A 17,418-nucleotide genomic window follows, 5' to 3' on the forward strand; every position below is an offset into this window, starting at 1 on the left:
ATAAGTTTGAGTCTTAGCATTGGTAAGATATGGTAGCTAAGAAACCTATTACCTACATCAAATCCAAGCCCTCTATTTGATTAAGAACCTATTTGGTTAAGGTTTCTGAAAATAACCTACTTTAACTAATTTAAGGTAAGATTTAATTAAATATGATCACTAAAACACTCTCATTATAAGAATACTAGAAAGTATGTTTAAATGTGCTATTCTACCAAAATAATAAACCCCCTCTATTCCACAAGTTCTATGGAAAGAAAATTTCTGTAAATATTTTTGTCTGTACACCATAATGTGAAACACCTTCTATGAGTTCAAATATAGATTTAAACCAATTATAGTTTTGAACGAAATGTCCTATAATTTTAGATGTTTTGCTAAACTTAGTCTTAAAAATATCTTTAATTACGGAGTATTTGATATTCTTTTAATGTAGAAGACTTAAAAAGAGACAGATGCAGAATGTTTATTAAAGAAACTGACACATACTCAAAGGAAGAAGCTCTATTACCTAAATCACATTTTTATGAAGAAAGAGTTATAAACAAAAGGAGTTAGTTACCAACTAGGAAATTTAATTCATTTGTATATAGCAGCACTCCTGACTGCTGATGACTGTGGGACTACCATTCTTTTTTTCCTACAAGGTCAAGATTAACCGTGGTGAGATTCTGTGTAACAGAAAAGCTATACATGGGGGAAAATAAAGAAAGAGAAGGTAGTAAACCAACCTCCCACCTCTGCTTACTGCTGTTTCAGTTCATTGTATTTCTCCTCATCACCCTCTGGATGTGATGGAGGAGAGAAATGGGGGGAAAAAATAAGGGGAAAAAATCCACACTCCCAGAGCTACTCCTTCATCCTCAAGGATCTTTTTCCCATCCAATCATGGGTTTTATAAGGAGGTAAGGCACTTAGTCTTTTCTTCTCTGACTTCTTCCACTGACAGAACAGCAGGGGAGCAGGGTAAATAGAGTCAGAGAAGGAAAACACACACACACACACACACACACACACAAGATGACAAAACTGATTTTCCTCATGTTCTCCAAAGTAAGATGATGGAAGGAAATATGTCTATTTCTATTTACTTTTATGTCATTCTTTTTGAACATTTATTACTCTGTAATTCTTTTTAATATACATAATATATTAGTGCAGTAAATGTATATAATCTGCAAAGGACTTAAAGAAGGCCAGACACAAGGCGAAAGATACCATAATCATAAATGAAAAGTTTCAACATTATAAAGATAATTTCCTAATTAATTATTCTTTAAAATCAATGCAGTTTCTATCTAAATCTCCAGTGCCTTTCAAGGAATTGTAAAAACTGATCTGAAAGTGAACAGTCAAGTTACTTTTGAAGACTGACCTGGGAGTGAGGGCTTAACCTATGAAACATCATTTAAAAATAAAGGTATGATTATTAAGACAGGCTGGTATTAATGCAGACACATATATGAACACGGATAAATCTTACAAATATAATGTCAAAGGAAAAAAGCAAATTATAGAATGATACATAACCATATGCATTTTTCAGACAAAAGTATATAAAATAAAAGCATAATAAACATGGGTGTGCACACGTACATGTTAGGATAAATAAAAAGGATATTTGGGAGCAAAAAATTAGAACAAGCAGAGGTACAAAGAAGGTTCCACATGTAGAAATTTCATTTCTTAAAATTAAAAGTACCTGAAATAAGTGTGCAAAACATTTAGAAATGTTAAGTTTGGATGACAGGCATGTAGATGTTTGTTATACTATCTTCTTTACTATTGTATTTCATAATAAAACAAAATTATACTTGAAAGACCAAGAGAGAATTTTATATATATAGGCTATGAAAATGACAAACTGTTATTTCCAGAAATTCCTTCTGGAGGCAGCATTGTATATTTTTTTAAGCTTGCTAAATATATTATAAAATGTGCCAGATGCTCTGTTATAATAGACAAATACGTAACAAACAAATCGTCTCATTGGTAATAACAAAAAAATTATAAAACATACCTCTAAAAATTGTTGTAAAAGCCCTTTTTAATACAGAAACAGTAAAAATAAAGCAAAGCAAACTGGCTATTAAGAAATGTTTATTCCTTTAGAAATAATTTAAATATTCCTTATAAACTTTCAAAAATTTCCCTTTAGGTTTAATATTTTTAATGACCTGTATGTGTCTGAAAATAACCAAAATATAGTTCTTGGGTCACTGAATGCCAAACATAATTAGAACTACGTGTGTTTTACAATTATTTTTAAATTGTGTCAGAATAAGTCTGGGGATTGAAAATACACTGCTTTTGTTTGTAGACAAAAGGTTTGAAGTGTGTGTGTGTTGTGTGTGTGTGTGTGTGTGTGTGTGTGTGTGTGTGTGTGTGTGTGCAAAATGTTTAGGGAAGGAGATAACTTACTTAAAAAGCAAGGTTTAGGAAAAATGTTAAGGGCAACTTTAGCTGTAAAATGTATCGTATATAGAGTTCAATTATATTGTGCTTTACAATTGCCTTAACTGTCCTCTTTATTACATAAAATAAAAATCACATTTTTTTCCTGTTCCTATTCAACAAAAATACACGTAATCCATGCATTTCAATATAAATATGCAATTTTAAGCAGTTATCGTCGAGTGTTGACAAGAATTAATTGATATCAACATCATTTGACTCTGGGCACTTCTTAAATAAATATGAAATGGTTAGTATAGAGGTTGCCTCAGAACAAATAAAATGTGATGTCAAGGTACATTAAATAAAAGCCTACAGTTATACTACTTACACATAGAGAAAATCCTTTTCATTTTTCTATTACATTGTAGATAAATGTCATGATATCTTTAGAGAAAAATTAATTGCCCTACATTTTCTTAATTATGTATGCTCATAGCACCCTCTAGTGGGTGAGATAAAGCAGACAAAGGAGATGAAAAAAATCTGAAAAAAATTCACAGCGCTCATTGATTCATGCATTCACCAGCAGATATTATTTACTTAACCCTTACTACATGGAAAGCACTGTGGCAGGTGCTGTCCAGGACTTGGGACAAGGAAATCAGGACAAGAGAGAGGAACAAAAGACCTATAGAAACAGCATAGGGAAAGAGAAGGGAATTAAAACAGTGAAAGTCGAATCTAAAATGTAAATCTTTTTCATTCGTAAAAGAACTATATCTGTATTTTAAAAAGACTTTAGAATTGGCTTTATCATTACATTTATTTTTGAAATAAGCTAATCAATGCAGATAAAATCAAGGAAAAGCATCAAAAATATATTTTCAACAGTCAATTTTCTGATATGAAAGGTATGAACACACTCATAAAGGACAAAAGAGTACAGTTATCACCTTCCTTGACCTGGACTTTAACCTAATTTATTGAGTTGGGTGGGCTTCTTTGTAACACAGTGTAAAAGTGGAAATATTTCCTTCTCCAAGAACATTTATTTGCAAAAAAGAAACCGGGCACTAAAATTCAGATTTAAAAAAATTACAATTCACTTTCCCTATTTTCTTCCCATAAGTAGGTTATATACCTCCCTAAATGTAGGATGGAAGCTATTTGCAATAAAGAAATTCATTTCTTTATACTGCTTAGGAAGATTAGCTCTGGAAACAGACATACATTCAAATACAGGCTTCACGCAAGTAAGTGCGAAATCTTGGGCCTCTGAGTGCCTCAGTTTTCTCATTTGTAAAACAGAAATGATGATAGTACCTACAGCACAAGACAGTGCTAAATACATATGAAGTGCTTTAACAAATGTTACTATTATTATCATTATTATCAATGACAGCATTCTTTGCAAGAAAGATTACTTGCAAATAAATGGCATGGTAAAATGAAGAAAAATATTCCTTAAAATGTTACTAATAAGCAAGAAGTGCCAAAACTAAGCAGCGTTATTTTACCTAGAAAACTGCATCTCAAAAACAGTGAGCAAATTCTAATAAACTGTATGGTATACACAGACAATTTATCAATATATTTTAGGGGTGGATTAAAAAGTTGAAGACTGGATTTTATCAAACCAAGTAAAAGAGCTTATCATTTAAGTTTACAAATATTTTATACATCCTTTGTTATTTTAAAGCAAATTTTATGGCAGAAAAAAATTTTTCTTTCCATAGTAAAATTGGGCACAGCTTTAAGATGTTCAGGAAACATTCTTTAACTTTAAAAAAGCTGTTCAAGCCATTATAATTTAATATATCGTCTAATAATTTAAATACACATTTTACAAATTAAAGAAAAAAATTAATCTGGAGTTAATTTCTAGACCTCAAATATCATCTAACATGTGATTTACCCTAAAATTTATAAAAATACAAAAGAGCAAAACATGCTTGCTACACAACATCACCTTTAAAGATTTGGCCACTTGAACATGGTTGTCATAGACTAAAATGTCTATTGTCAGATTCTGCACCCGGTGGATGTGACTTAAATCACCTTCAAGAACAAGGTCTTGTATTAAGACTCTCCAAGATGGGAATGGGGTCCTGGTGCCATCCCATACCTGCATAAGAAGTAGAACAAAAGTTTAATGATCTTTTTGTAAAATTGTGGAGGCTAGAAGAGTTTTATTTGCTGGTAACATAGCTTAAAAGTAATTAAATATATTCCTCCAAATATCTGTTAAACTTTGAATATGATGTATATTCTTTCCTGATTGTAAAAGGACTACATATGTATAGGTAATGAATAAAATGTAAGGAAAAAAATTCAAACAGCTATGAGCTTGGAAAAACTATTAACATATTGTTGAATTTACTTATCTTTTTTTTCTTCTATGTAGTTATAATATATATGTCTATTTTTCTTTTTACCAAACTGGCATTCTATTCTGCTTTTCATTTCTTAATTCATTGCTGGGCAGTTTTTCAGGCAATTTAAATATTCTTCTAAAATAGGATTTTCAATGGCTTCACATAACATTATAGATGCAAATTTATTAAACCAATCCCCTTTTTGGCCATTTGTTTCAAAATTTTTGCTATTTTAAATAATTTAGTAATTACCATCTTGTATATAAACCTTTACAAGTATCTCTGCTAATTTTCTTAAGTATAAATTCCTAGCTTTTAGGGAACTAATCTGACCTCTGCCCATTTTTCCACTTTGTTCTGATTTGGAAAAGGCCTTTGAAACACAGATATGAATATTTTGTTTATGTTAGATGTTATGAACACAAGTGAATTACAATCATGGGTGACGGAAAGGGAAAGGTAGGTTGGATTGCTATTTAAGTCACCTTGAGGTAAGGATGGGAACAGGGGCCCAGGACGAGTATGCACTATCCCATCCTTAAGACCTGAGCTAGCCTGTGCTGTGCTAGGGTTGGAAGAGATGAGCTTGAGGCTATGCTATGCTATAGAAGGGCTGGACAAAAGACATTTGGAGAGAGGTGAGAATGCCTCTGCATGTCAGAAGTTTGGCTGGGTAAGAGTGAACAGTCTACTTAAATAGAAAACACCACATTTCCTTTTCTTTTTAACTGTTATTTTTTTTTAATTGAAGTATAGTTGATTTACAATGTTGTGTTAGTTTCAGGTGTACAGCAAAGTGATTCAGTTATACACACACATAGACATACATACATATATCTTTTTCAGGTTATTTTCCTTTATAGGTTATTACAAGATATTGAATATAGTTCCCTGTGCTATACATAGGTCCTTGTTGCTTATCTATTTTATATACAGTCGTGTGTGTCTGTTAATCCCAAACTCCTAATTTATCCTTACCCCCATCCTTTCCCTTTTGGTAACCGTAAATTTGTTTTCCATGTCTGTGAATCTATTTCTGTTTTGTAAATAAGTTCATTTGTATCATTTGCTTAGATTCCACATATAAGTGATATCATATGATGTTTGCCTTTCTCTGACTTACTTCACTTATTACTATAATTTCAAGGGCCATCCATGTTGCTGCAAATGGCATTATTTCATTCTTTTTTATGGCTGAGTAATATTCCACTGTATATATACACCACATATTCTTTATCCATTAATAGACATTTAGGTTGCTTCCATGTCTTGGCTATTGTAAATAGTGCTGCAATGAAAATTGGATGTATCTTTTCAAATTAGAGTTTTTGTCTTTTCCAGATATATGCCCAGGAATAGGATTGCTGGATCATGTGAACTCTTTTTTCAGTTTTTTAAGGAACCTCCATACTGTTCTCCATAGGGGCTGCACCAATTTACATTCTTAACAACAATGTAGGAGGTTCCCCTTTCTCCACACCCTCTCTAGCACTTGTTATTTGTAGACTTTTTAATGATGGCCATTCTGACCAGTCTGAGGCAGTACCTCACTGTAGTTTTAATTTGCATTTCTTTAATAATTAGTGATGTTGAGCATCTTTTCATGTGCCTATTGACTATCTGTAAGTCTTCTTTGGAGAAATGTCTATTTAGGTCTTCTGCCTATTTTATGGAAAACACCGCATATCTGTACAGGTATCTGCCAGGGTCAGATTACAGAGAAAGTACTGAATAATGTTGGTGACAGTGCTAAGTTGTAAATAAACAATCATGAGTTTGTGTCACTCACTCTGTTTCCTAAATTATTCAAAGAACCAGGACAATCACTTTGGGAGTAGTAACATTATGTCGCATTTTTCTTCACTTGGAATTTGTTCTTTCATTTTGTGTACATGTTTTTGAGACTTTAAAATGGCTTTACAGACCAATCCGTGAGTCTTCTGAAGGAGGGGTTGAGAGAGTAGAGTATAAGTCAGACCTTGTGTTGAAATTCTGGAACTTTTGTAATCTTGTATCAAAACTCAATCTGTTAGGTATCTGCATATTTTATACAGATCTAATTCTTTTTTCCAAATAGATAACAATCACCATTTAACAATCCTTTGCCAATTTGAAATGTTAATGTTATTTTTATTATTATAGCAGCACGGGGACAAGAGAGGAAGTCAAGGAGAGAAATTTTTTTACTATATATCACTTTAAAATATCTTTTAAATTTCTGGGCAATGTTAAAATTACCTATCCCCAAATTAAATACCTTATTAAAATATTACCTCAAACTTTCTATAATTGTTTGTTAATTTTTCAATTTCTTGACTTGAAAGATTATTCTGATATGCTATACTTTTTTTCTTTCTTTGTTCATGAAGACATTTAAGGCTCTAAATTTTATCTTTGAGTATACCCCCAACCATAGCCTTTAATCTCTTCTTATCAACATTATAGTCTTAATAACCTATAATTAAAATTAACTTCTTTTAGAAACAACAGTATGTGGGGGAATCATATCTGCTAGAATAATTAAAATGAATGTATTGTAGTTACTAATAAAGAGACCAATATTAGCATCATATCTCAGTTGAGACAGGAAATAATTACGCTATATTCCATGCTGACCAGAACTCATTTGGAGTAAGGTCTGGCTCCTTCTGTTTTCAAAACAAAATTTTAAAAAATTATTCATAGTTTGGGATAGGAAAACCAATTTCAGAAAAAAAAATCACTTAAAATTTGACTTCCCATAGATAAAATGAGCAAAATATTGCTATATAGTCCTCTCAATATTTTTTGCTATGCATATAATACATTTTTAGTATATAAATGAAAGCACATTAATCACTAAAGAGAATATTGTGAATTTCTATATCAATAAGTATGTCTACAATGTCATTTTATAGTCACACAGTATTCCACAACACATAAATAATTCACAAAATTCTCTATCGCTAGTATGCGAGTTTTTTCTGATTTTTGTTACTGCAAGAAATATAAGGATAAATATTCCTTTAAAGGCATTTTTCCACATTTTAAATTATTACTATAAAATAAATTTATGAAAATAGAGTTTGAGACGAAGAGCATAGAGAGACTTTTGAGATTTCTTTTAAACTGTCCTCAAGAAAGTCTTACTAATGTAATTTCTTACATTCACTTCTGAATGCTGTATTTTAAAATAATATCTACATGAAAGCTGTTTTTATTTATCCGAAAAGGCTATCTATAAAAATGGGATGCAGGCATGTTTTCTTGCTTTAGAAGGAAAATGTAGATTCAGCTACGTCAGCTAAAAAGTGGCAGGTTTTATCTCAGAATTTAAGAATTTACGCTCAATACAGCAGCCGAAAGGTGGAGAATACTTCTCTGCACAGCTGATTTGTTGTCACTGGAAGTGTTCGGTGATTAGCAAACACTCATTTGTTAAATATGTCACTTTGGGCATAAAGTATGACTGGCTGACCTCCTCATTTTGTTTGGATGATTTTATGTTGCTTTAGCTTCAATTCTGTCATACTTATTTATGTTTTTTTATAGCATGCATTTACTTTTTCAGAGTATTTCATGTGTATATAAATATGTGCTATTTTCAACTTCAAAAACTTTGTATTTTATTCAATAATTTCTATCTTCACTATTCTTTAATATGGGCAAGGTATAACTGATAATAATGCTAAACCCCAATATTTGTCCAAGGGCCACTGTACTCCATTTCCTGTTGCATCGTTCCAAAGAGTCAGAAGCTAAAGAACCAGAGAAGCAGGGCTGAAGCAGCGTTTGTTTAAATGCATCCTGCCTAGGCTCGGTAGGTGAGGATGGTATCAGACAACTGTCCTCTCCAGAAGCTATTCATGAATAAATTGGGATAGGTGTAAACAAAGATTAGATGGGTCTTATGTCACTTTTTTTTCTACAGATTTAAGAACAAAATAAAATATAACAAGAAAAATAAACACATCAAAACCATCCATCATCTACCTATGAAGCAGACAGTGAAATAACATGGGAAGAGAACCCAACATCAATGCGCCAAGAAGAAGGCAAATGAGTGAGAAGGAAGGCTACATCTTGATAGGGAAACAAATATGCATTTTTAGAGCTGCAACTTAAAAATAGCAATAGAAAACAACTCATTTTGCTAGTACTAATAAATATATAAACACAATATAAACAGTACTATATTTAAAATGTAGATCTGGTAATACTACTTTTCTCTAGAAATATAGGGTAAAGAAGAGAAGTTGAAGAGTAAAGTTGCATAGAAATTACAGGCTCATTAAAAATGGTTAGATTTTAAGTTCTTAGTACACAGTATGCATATTTATTCCACCAGAATGCTGAAAATATAAGCTCTTTACAGGCTTATAGGTCATGGTAACTTACAAACAATTTCCAGTATTTAAAAATATCTACCTGTGCTCGCTTTGGCAGCACACATACTAAAATTGGAACGATACAGAGAAGACTAGCATGGCCCCTGCGCAAGGATGACACGCAAATGCGTGAAGCGTTCCATATTTTTTTATAAAGCAGAAACTAACACACCATTGTAAAGCAATTATACTCCAATAAAGATGTAAAAAAATGATTAAAATGATAAAATAAATACATAAATAAATTTTAAAAAAATCTACCTTTAGAAGAAATGATGCTCCATCCACTTCTGCTTTGCCCAAGAGTTGACAAGTCAGGTCAAAATACTGCATTGGCTGGACATCACACAATTTCACTAATGTTGAAGAAGGTGAAATATGAGTAGATGCCCAAACACGTAACGCTTCTACCATTTTGTGGTCCTCAGCGGTGAAGTTAAAACACTTGCTTGAAGTACGAGGTATGATAGGAGCTCCCAAAGTTCCCTCAAATGTTAAAGACGCAAAGCCAGAGCTGGTGATACCCTGAGTCTCCTTTTTATATACTTGGATCTAAGAAAGTGGCAAAGTAGAAAACAAAACAGAAACAAACAAAACAGGTTTACTGATCCAGAACCTAGGAACTGGAAACACTTGTGAGATTATAAAATCCTGCCAGCATAGTTAATAGAGGACATAATTCTTTAAATATTTCATTTAATTAGCATATGAAATTATAAAATCTACTGGGCTATATCAAAATCCACAAGCACCATGTAAACCGTAAAACACTATACAAGATTATTTTTATTTTTTAAAGAGCTAGGTGGCAGCCTCCCTAATACTATCAGGCTTGCAGTTTTACTAACAAAACATTTATTAGTTTTTTTATTAAGGTATAATTCATAAAAGGATAATAAGTAACAGTTATTTATGAATATTATAGGGAAAACTAGAACACTTAAAATATAAGAGTTTGAAGTGAGTAAAATGCAGCTGAGGCTAAGGGCTCATCAGTCTGACTGAGACAGCTGGGATATGTCTTAAAAACATTGGCTTTCTGAATTTCAAGGCTCAGTTATTAGATGCACATGCATTTATGACTGTTATATCTTCTTCATAAAGCAACCCTTTTGAACTTATGAAATACCTCCTTTAGTCTCCTGTAATACTGTCTGATATTAATAAATGTATTTATATATTTACTGGAAATTAGAAAATATATTGAACTGAAGGATACTTAAGCTGTGATGTGCTAAAACTTGTTGGATATAACTAAAGTAGTATTCAATACATAGAGAAAAATTTACAGAAATAAGTGAATATTTTACAAAAGAAGAAAGGTTAAAAATCAGAAATTTAGGCTTCTATCTCAAGAAGCTGCACAAAGAATATTATTTCAAATCCAAGGAAAGTGGAAAGAAAACATAATCAAGGTAAGAGAAATAGAAACATACAATAGAGAAAATCAAAGCTAAAAACTGGTTTTCTGAAGAGATTTGGAATTCTCTTATATCTCTAATGGGAGTGTAAGTTGGTAAAAAACACTTTGGAAAACTAAAGGCTAATATATGCACAACCCTGAACTCACGAACCACACTCCTTGGTATACAATCAACTGAAATGCATATATATCTATGCATTATACAATATATAATATGTAATATATATTATAATTACATATAAATGTATACATTATATTACATATAATTATATATATTCAGTAAAAGGTATGTACTAGCCTGTTTATAGCAGCATAATAACCTCAAACTGAAAACTACCTAAACGACCAACAGAATAAATATATAAATTCTGGTGTATTCAAACACTGGCTGGACAGAATACCATTTAGCAGTGAAAATGAACAAAGTAAAACTATATGTAATAGTACAGTTGACTCATACAAGCATAAGCCAGAAACTAAAAAAAAAACAAAAACAAAACCCCCCCAAAAAACTATAGTGTATTTCCTTTATATAAAGAACAAATACATAAGAAACTATATATGTTGTTACAAGTTGTGAGATTATTTACTCTTGGCAGGGGGGAGTGTGAATGACAACCCCAGGTAGGGGTACAAAGGACGTTTCTAGAGTGTTAGTAACATGAGCATGCTAATACTGTGAAAAGAGAGATGTATATTTTACTTCAGTTAAACAATAGCAAGAATTACAAATACAGTTGGCCCCTGAACACGGGCGTTAGGGGCACCGACCATTTGTGCAGTTGAAAATCCCCTTATAACTTAACAGTCGGCCCTCTATCCTCAGTTCAGCATCTATGGATTCAACTAACCGTGGGATCCTGTAGTACTGCACTGTTTACTACTGAAAAGAATCTGCACATCAGTGGACCCAAGCAGTTCAGAACTGTGCTGTTCAGGGTCAACTGTACTACAGGAAACAGCAGTGTGTGAGAAATAAGCTATTTTTTTGAAGTTTGGATAAGCCTGTAATATAGTGCTACAATAGTAATATTTCTAGTTCTCTTTATCTTTAAGCAAATGTTCTCCAATATTCTTCTATTCTCAGGGAAAAGGCATTAATAGAGCAAGAGAGTTGTTTCCCACCATATCTTAAGACTAGAAGACATCTGGACTATTGCACTCATTTATGAGCATCAGTGACCATGAGGACCACAGATAAACTGAAGCAATAGAAGAAAAGACAACCAAGATAGTGAAGGGGTTGCGTGAAAACCCATGTAACAAAAGCAAACTATGAAGGGACTGAAATGTTTAAAACCTAAAAGACTGAAAATATTAAAGTGTTAAAAAGCTGATTTTTTAAAAATCACATACTATTTAATAGCTCTACCTTTTTATTAAATGTTTTCTAATGGAATGCAACTAGTCGGAATTGCGGCAGCTAACACATTTCTGTGGAAGGATGTCAGGTAGTTTGCTCAAATGAAGAGGTTTCCTAATATAAATCATTTGAAGTCTGATACTATTTACATTTCTTCTTGCCGCTTGAAATGCCTGACGTCATGTTCTAACAAAGCAACCACATAATTAGTGTAACTAGTTTTAGTGAGCAATACAGCGTTCTCTTCAAACAAATATAAGTTCTAAACAGTATGAATTATACCTTCAGCCTGTGAAAGCGAACAATATCTCCATTTTTATAAATCATTGGAAGGGCTTCATAATTTCCACTAAAGAACAGGCAGGTTAACTTTACATGTGTCTGGTCCACAATTGTTACAACTGAGCAATAATCTGGAAAACACAAAAATATTTTACCTGACTTTTCGTATTTCAAAGCATTTGACAAAATAATACTGAGTTCAAAACACCAAACATTATTCTACCCTTTAATCAAGTCTTCTAAGAATAGGATCAAAACATAAAGAAATTTTCTTGTCTCTCAAAATGCACTGCCAAATTATTTTGCAAGTGTTCCACAAAAATTCATTTTAGAAAATTTAATGAAACAAAAATAAAAACCGTACTTATAAATTGTCTGGAGGTGTAATAACTTTATTACCTCAAAGTTTAGAAACCATGAAGCAGATAAACATATTCAAATAATATAATTTCTAAAATAAACATAATTAAATTTAGAGTGAAAACAAAAAACTAGAAGATATTTGCAGCAAATGTGATGAAGAGTCAATATACTGCATAAAGATACTATGAAAACTGGTTATAAAACCCAGATTTTACAGTAAATATGAAAGTCAAATGAACAAACAACTCATAGAAAACTATATGAGAACAACTCAAAAGGGAAAATGATGATTTGCTGGTTATCTATAAAAGGTTACACATTAGAACGAGAGCAATTTTATATAATTTAAGCTGGCAAAAACCCCCCAGCAAATTTAATGATAGTTGGGTTGCTATGAAAACAAGTAACTTCAATCACTGGTGGCAGCAAAAACTGTAGTTTCAGAAAATTGCACACTGAGAGTATGTCTTGACTTCCTTCCTTCTCAGTAATATATCAAGACAGTATAGACATAGAAAAGGATAAACCCAGAACAGTGAAGGGAGAGGAGAGGGGAGTGAAGGAGAGGGAGAGATGTTATCAACGTATTTCAGGAAGTTGGGAAAGTAAATGGTTAAGGGATCAAATGGACAGAGGAGGATGCATCCGGAAGATACTCTAAAGTAGCTACAGCAAAGAGGGCAGCCATTGGGATTAAGGGTGACAGTGAAAAATAGAGCCAAAATCAGGGCTCATGAAAAGTTTACACATAGGACAACTGTTTCAATGAGCACCCATCCTAACCCTCACTCCCCTTGAAAATAACTCCAGTGTTTAACACCAACCCCTTCCTGCAACACAGGCTGCTTTCCAAGGAAGTTTCACTGATAGACCAGGAAGTGGTAAGCCTTCTAATGAGGGTGTTAGCACCCAGAATAAATCCATCTGCATTATCACATTAGGGGGTCTACAGTCAGAAGGCTCTCTTCCCACCCACCTTAGACTGACACTTTCAATCAATGTGCCCTATGTAAGTACTATTTGTCTCTGTCAGATTTCCAATTCAAAAAAAGAGATCAAGTTGAAAAAACAAACTCATTATATACAAAGCAAACAAATGTCTACAACATAAAATAAACCATAGCTACATTTGTAAATTTGTAAACAGTAAGCCGTTACCAGACACAGAACAATAACGGATAGAAGGAAGGAAGGAAGGAAGGAAGGAAGGAAGGAGGGAGGGAGGGAAGGAAGGAAGGAAGGAAAGAAAGAAGGAAGGACACTGGGGAGGGGAGGGAGTGGAGGAGAAGAGATGAATGGAGAGAAAGGGGGAAGGAATGGGGGAAGTGGGGAGAGAGGAAAGGAGAGGGGAGAGGAATGGAGGGCAAGAGGAGAAAGAGAAACCTGATTCTGTGAGGAGGGGACAATAATTCAGAGAACATAAAAAAACTTTAAGAACAAAACCTTAATAAGCATCTTCAAAAAGAGTAAAAAGATATTACATCCTCGTCTCTTGATATACAGGATCTACTGGACCCAATTTTAGTTTTGGAGTTTCCATTTTCAGTAGTTTTAACTATTTGTAAGGAGTGTTATTTCAGGACATTTTTCTTTCTTAGAAGTCTTCCAAAGATTAAAGATAAATTTTACTTATTTTTTAATAGAATAAGACACATTCTTCTGGTAATGATCATACGGCTCTACTGCACCCTTTTATAAATCTAAGATACATTATGGAATCTTAGTCATCTATTTTCCTTTATCTCAAAATATTTTGCTATTTCATTATCCTATAAATTATTTCATCATTATTCCTACCTATGCTTTAAAAAGACTAAATTAATTTTTAAAATGGGAAAATGAGAAACTTGCCTAGAGGAATGATGCAAGAGTGAAATTAATCATCCCTATTGCACTGCACTGCTCAATGTGTTAGAACACCTTTCAAGAAGATATAAACCAGGTTTGAAAACTATCTTTGAAGTTTCTTCTTCAGCCTTAAGAATTCAGAACTGAAATTTTTTTGCCAATAGTCACAGAGAAGAAAATCAGATGGATCAGAAGCTGAACGCAAAGACAGGTATAGCAGCACGTTAGATACAATGGATAATGATGAATGTACTTTGAATAAAATACAAATGCTCTGAAGGTTTTAAGTTTCATATAATATCATGACAGACTAAACACAAGGGCAAAGAGATCACTAATCTAATGAAACACATGAGACCTTAAATTAAATTTCATACCATGACTGAAGTTTAATCAGAGTCTGAAATTATGTTTAATGTTAGAGAATATATTTTGGTAAAAGGTATTTACAGTCCTAAATACAGTTTGGGGTCATCAAATAATAATTAATAATGTACAAAATGTCAATATTCTAAATTAATTTACAGAAATGGAATAATCCACTTTACTTCTCAGACAGAAAACAAAACAAAAATACAGTACTTATGTTAGCAAGATATCTTATTCCCAGGCCTATAACTAGGGGGAAACTACATTATTTAGCAGTCAGCAATTACTGAGGGCTTACTATATGACAGGTAGTGTGCTAAGCAATTTATATGCATTATCTCCCTGAATTCTTAGATAGTTGTATGTAACAGTTTACAAACGAGAGAACTTAGTTTCTTAAAAAGTCCAGGCAAGGTATCCAAGTGCGAATGTCTTATAGGTCACATATAACTCAGCATATCTGACTCCTGTTTCTTCATTTAACCAGAACACCACACTGTCTGCATGTTGCACGCTTTTTTAAACATCAACAACAATCCCAAAGAAAGTAAAATATTACGCTTAAAACTGTGATGGAGGGTTGAGAGTTTTCCTAAGTAGGTAAAATTATACTGAATCTTAACTCTATATTATTTACTATTTCATGCATTTATCTTGAAACATACTAAAGGAGAGTTCATTACTGAAGAATAACATATCATTATAATGAAACTTCACCTATAATTTACTCCAGAGGCATCACAGAAACCCCACGAACATCACAGAAAGATTCTACAATAATTCATTCTTATGAGGTTTATATGCATTTGTACATTCTTTGTAATAATTATTTTTTGACTCATAAACTGAAATAATAAAAGAAGAAAAGGAGACAAAAAAGAGTATCTCCTGAGGTAGCTGAACAAGACTTAAGCAGTAAAGGAAGATGTATGTTTAAGGCTACTTAAAGAGGAGTTAACTGAATTGTGAGTGTAAGAGGACAAAGGAGAGAGCACAGTACTATAAATGAGGAGTTGGCAAACTATGGCCCATAGCCAAATCCATCCCACCACTGGTTTATTATCTTTACAAAGCATTCAACTTAAGTTTTCCAAAAAAAAATCTTTTCACATTCACATTCAGTTGGTTATATCAGATTTAATGAAATTACTTAATTAGAATAAAAAGTAAAAGGAGTAGAAAGAGATTTGGGAACCAAATTGTAAGAATGCAATTCTTTTGAGAATACAGTTCCACTAGTGGGAGCAGAAATGAGCCAGAGCATCAGGGCTAGGCAACTCCCAGTCACCAATTCCTAGTTGTGAAAGCTTAGGATGACAAAAGCATCAGTAACAGCGTTTTACAGATGGAGTGTAGAACATTTGTTCATTGTCAAATTAGATAAGAAGTTGCTTAAGAAAGTTTCTAATTTAAATAATAACTTAGCTGTAGGAAAACACCCAATGTGTCATGAAATAAATTACATATATTTATTGTGTAACAAAGATATATGTGTACATAGTAAATAATTTTCAGAACAGTGATTACATATAGAAGATTTCTGAAGAATGCCAGAAGGAAAGTAGACACTCTTTAATCAGAAAACACAGAAATAGGCTTCCAGATTTAGTATTACGTCTTCACAGTTCACAGCATCTATAACACATAGTAGCTGATCAACCATCTTTACTAAATTAATGCATGTCATTACCTACAGCAAATATACAGTACTTGCAAAAATTCTCCCTCTCTGAAGTCTACTGCAGACACTGAAAATCATTTAGCCTCTTTATGCCTCAAATTCCTTACCTAAAAAATGGGGAAAATAATACTATTCACCTCATATGATTGTAAAAATTAAATAAGTAATTACATGTAAAGTATTTAAAATAGCACCTAGAACATGGTTAAATGCTATGTATAAGAGGTGGCCAGTGGTGGTAGTAGCAGCAGCAGTAGCAACAGCAGCATTTCTATTACTGATAATTAATCATAACATTTTTTTCTAATGAACACAGACATGATTTTAGAATCTGTCTTAACGAAGTACATGAAGATACTTTGCCAAGATACAGTGCCAAACGGATCACAGTCAGAACATAAAATCAAAAGTATAGATGTAAGGGATTGCAAAGGAATTCCAATTTTAATTTCCACTGGAATCTCAATGAGTTGTTTTTAGATATGGTGCTATCAACCTTCCACAGAGAAATATCTTGTAGTTAACAAGAGCATCTGGTCCTCAAGAGAAATTTCATTTGGAACACAGAGTTTCTGAAAAAGCTATAAGGTGGAATATGGCACTAACCACTTATTCAAAAATTACAAGATAATAAAGAACAATTTTAATGGATCAAAATGGTAATCAAGGGCCAAGAAGATCTAATACCTCACTTAAAAATTAGGATAGGGCTTCCCTGTTGGCGCAGTGGTTGAGAGTCCGCCTGCCGATGCAGGGGACACGGGTTCGTGCCCCGGTCCGGGAAGATCCCACATGCCACGGAGCGGCTGGGCCTGTGAGCCATGGCCGCTGAGCCTGCGCATCCGGAGCCTGTGCTCCGCAATGGGAGAGGCCACAACAGTGAGAGGCCCGTGTACCGCAAAAAAAAAAAAAAAAAAAAAAAATTAGGATAAAGAAGCTCACTGTGTCAG

At 33.0% G+C, this 17,418-nt stretch overlaps 1 protein-coding gene and 1 non-coding gene across 4 annotated transcripts in view; one reads left to right on the top strand and one right to left on the bottom strand.

Annotated features, from left to right (window-relative positions):
* POT1 (protection of telomeres 1) overlaps positions 1-17,418 on the bottom strand; it is an 81,215-nt gene that overhangs the window by 25,968 nt on the left and 37,829 nt on the right. For all 3 annotated transcript variants that reach the window (XM_073809885.1, XM_073809886.1, XM_019924546.3), the window contains 3 exons: positions 12,208-12,338; positions 9,401-9,691; positions 4,367-4,522 (listed from right to left, as the gene is read on the bottom strand). In XM_073809885.1, coding sequence (XP_073665986.1) covers positions 4,367-4,522; positions 9,401-9,691; positions 12,208-12,338 — 578 coding nt within the window. The remainder of the gene's footprint in view (positions 1-4,366; positions 4,523-9,400; positions 9,692-12,207; positions 12,339-17,418) is intronic.
* On the top strand, positions 9,182-9,288 carry LOC117313680 (U6 spliceosomal RNA). The gene has a single exon (XR_004528264.1). It is a non-coding gene; the product is annotated as a U6 spliceosomal RNA (small nuclear RNA).

The sequence above is a fragment of the Tursiops truncatus genome, chromosome 9 (assembly GCF_011762595.2).
Source record: "Tursiops truncatus isolate mTurTru1 chromosome 9, mTurTru1.mat.Y, whole genome shotgun sequence".
Lineage (NCBI taxonomy): Eukaryota > Metazoa > Chordata > Mammalia > Artiodactyla > Delphinidae > Tursiops > Tursiops truncatus.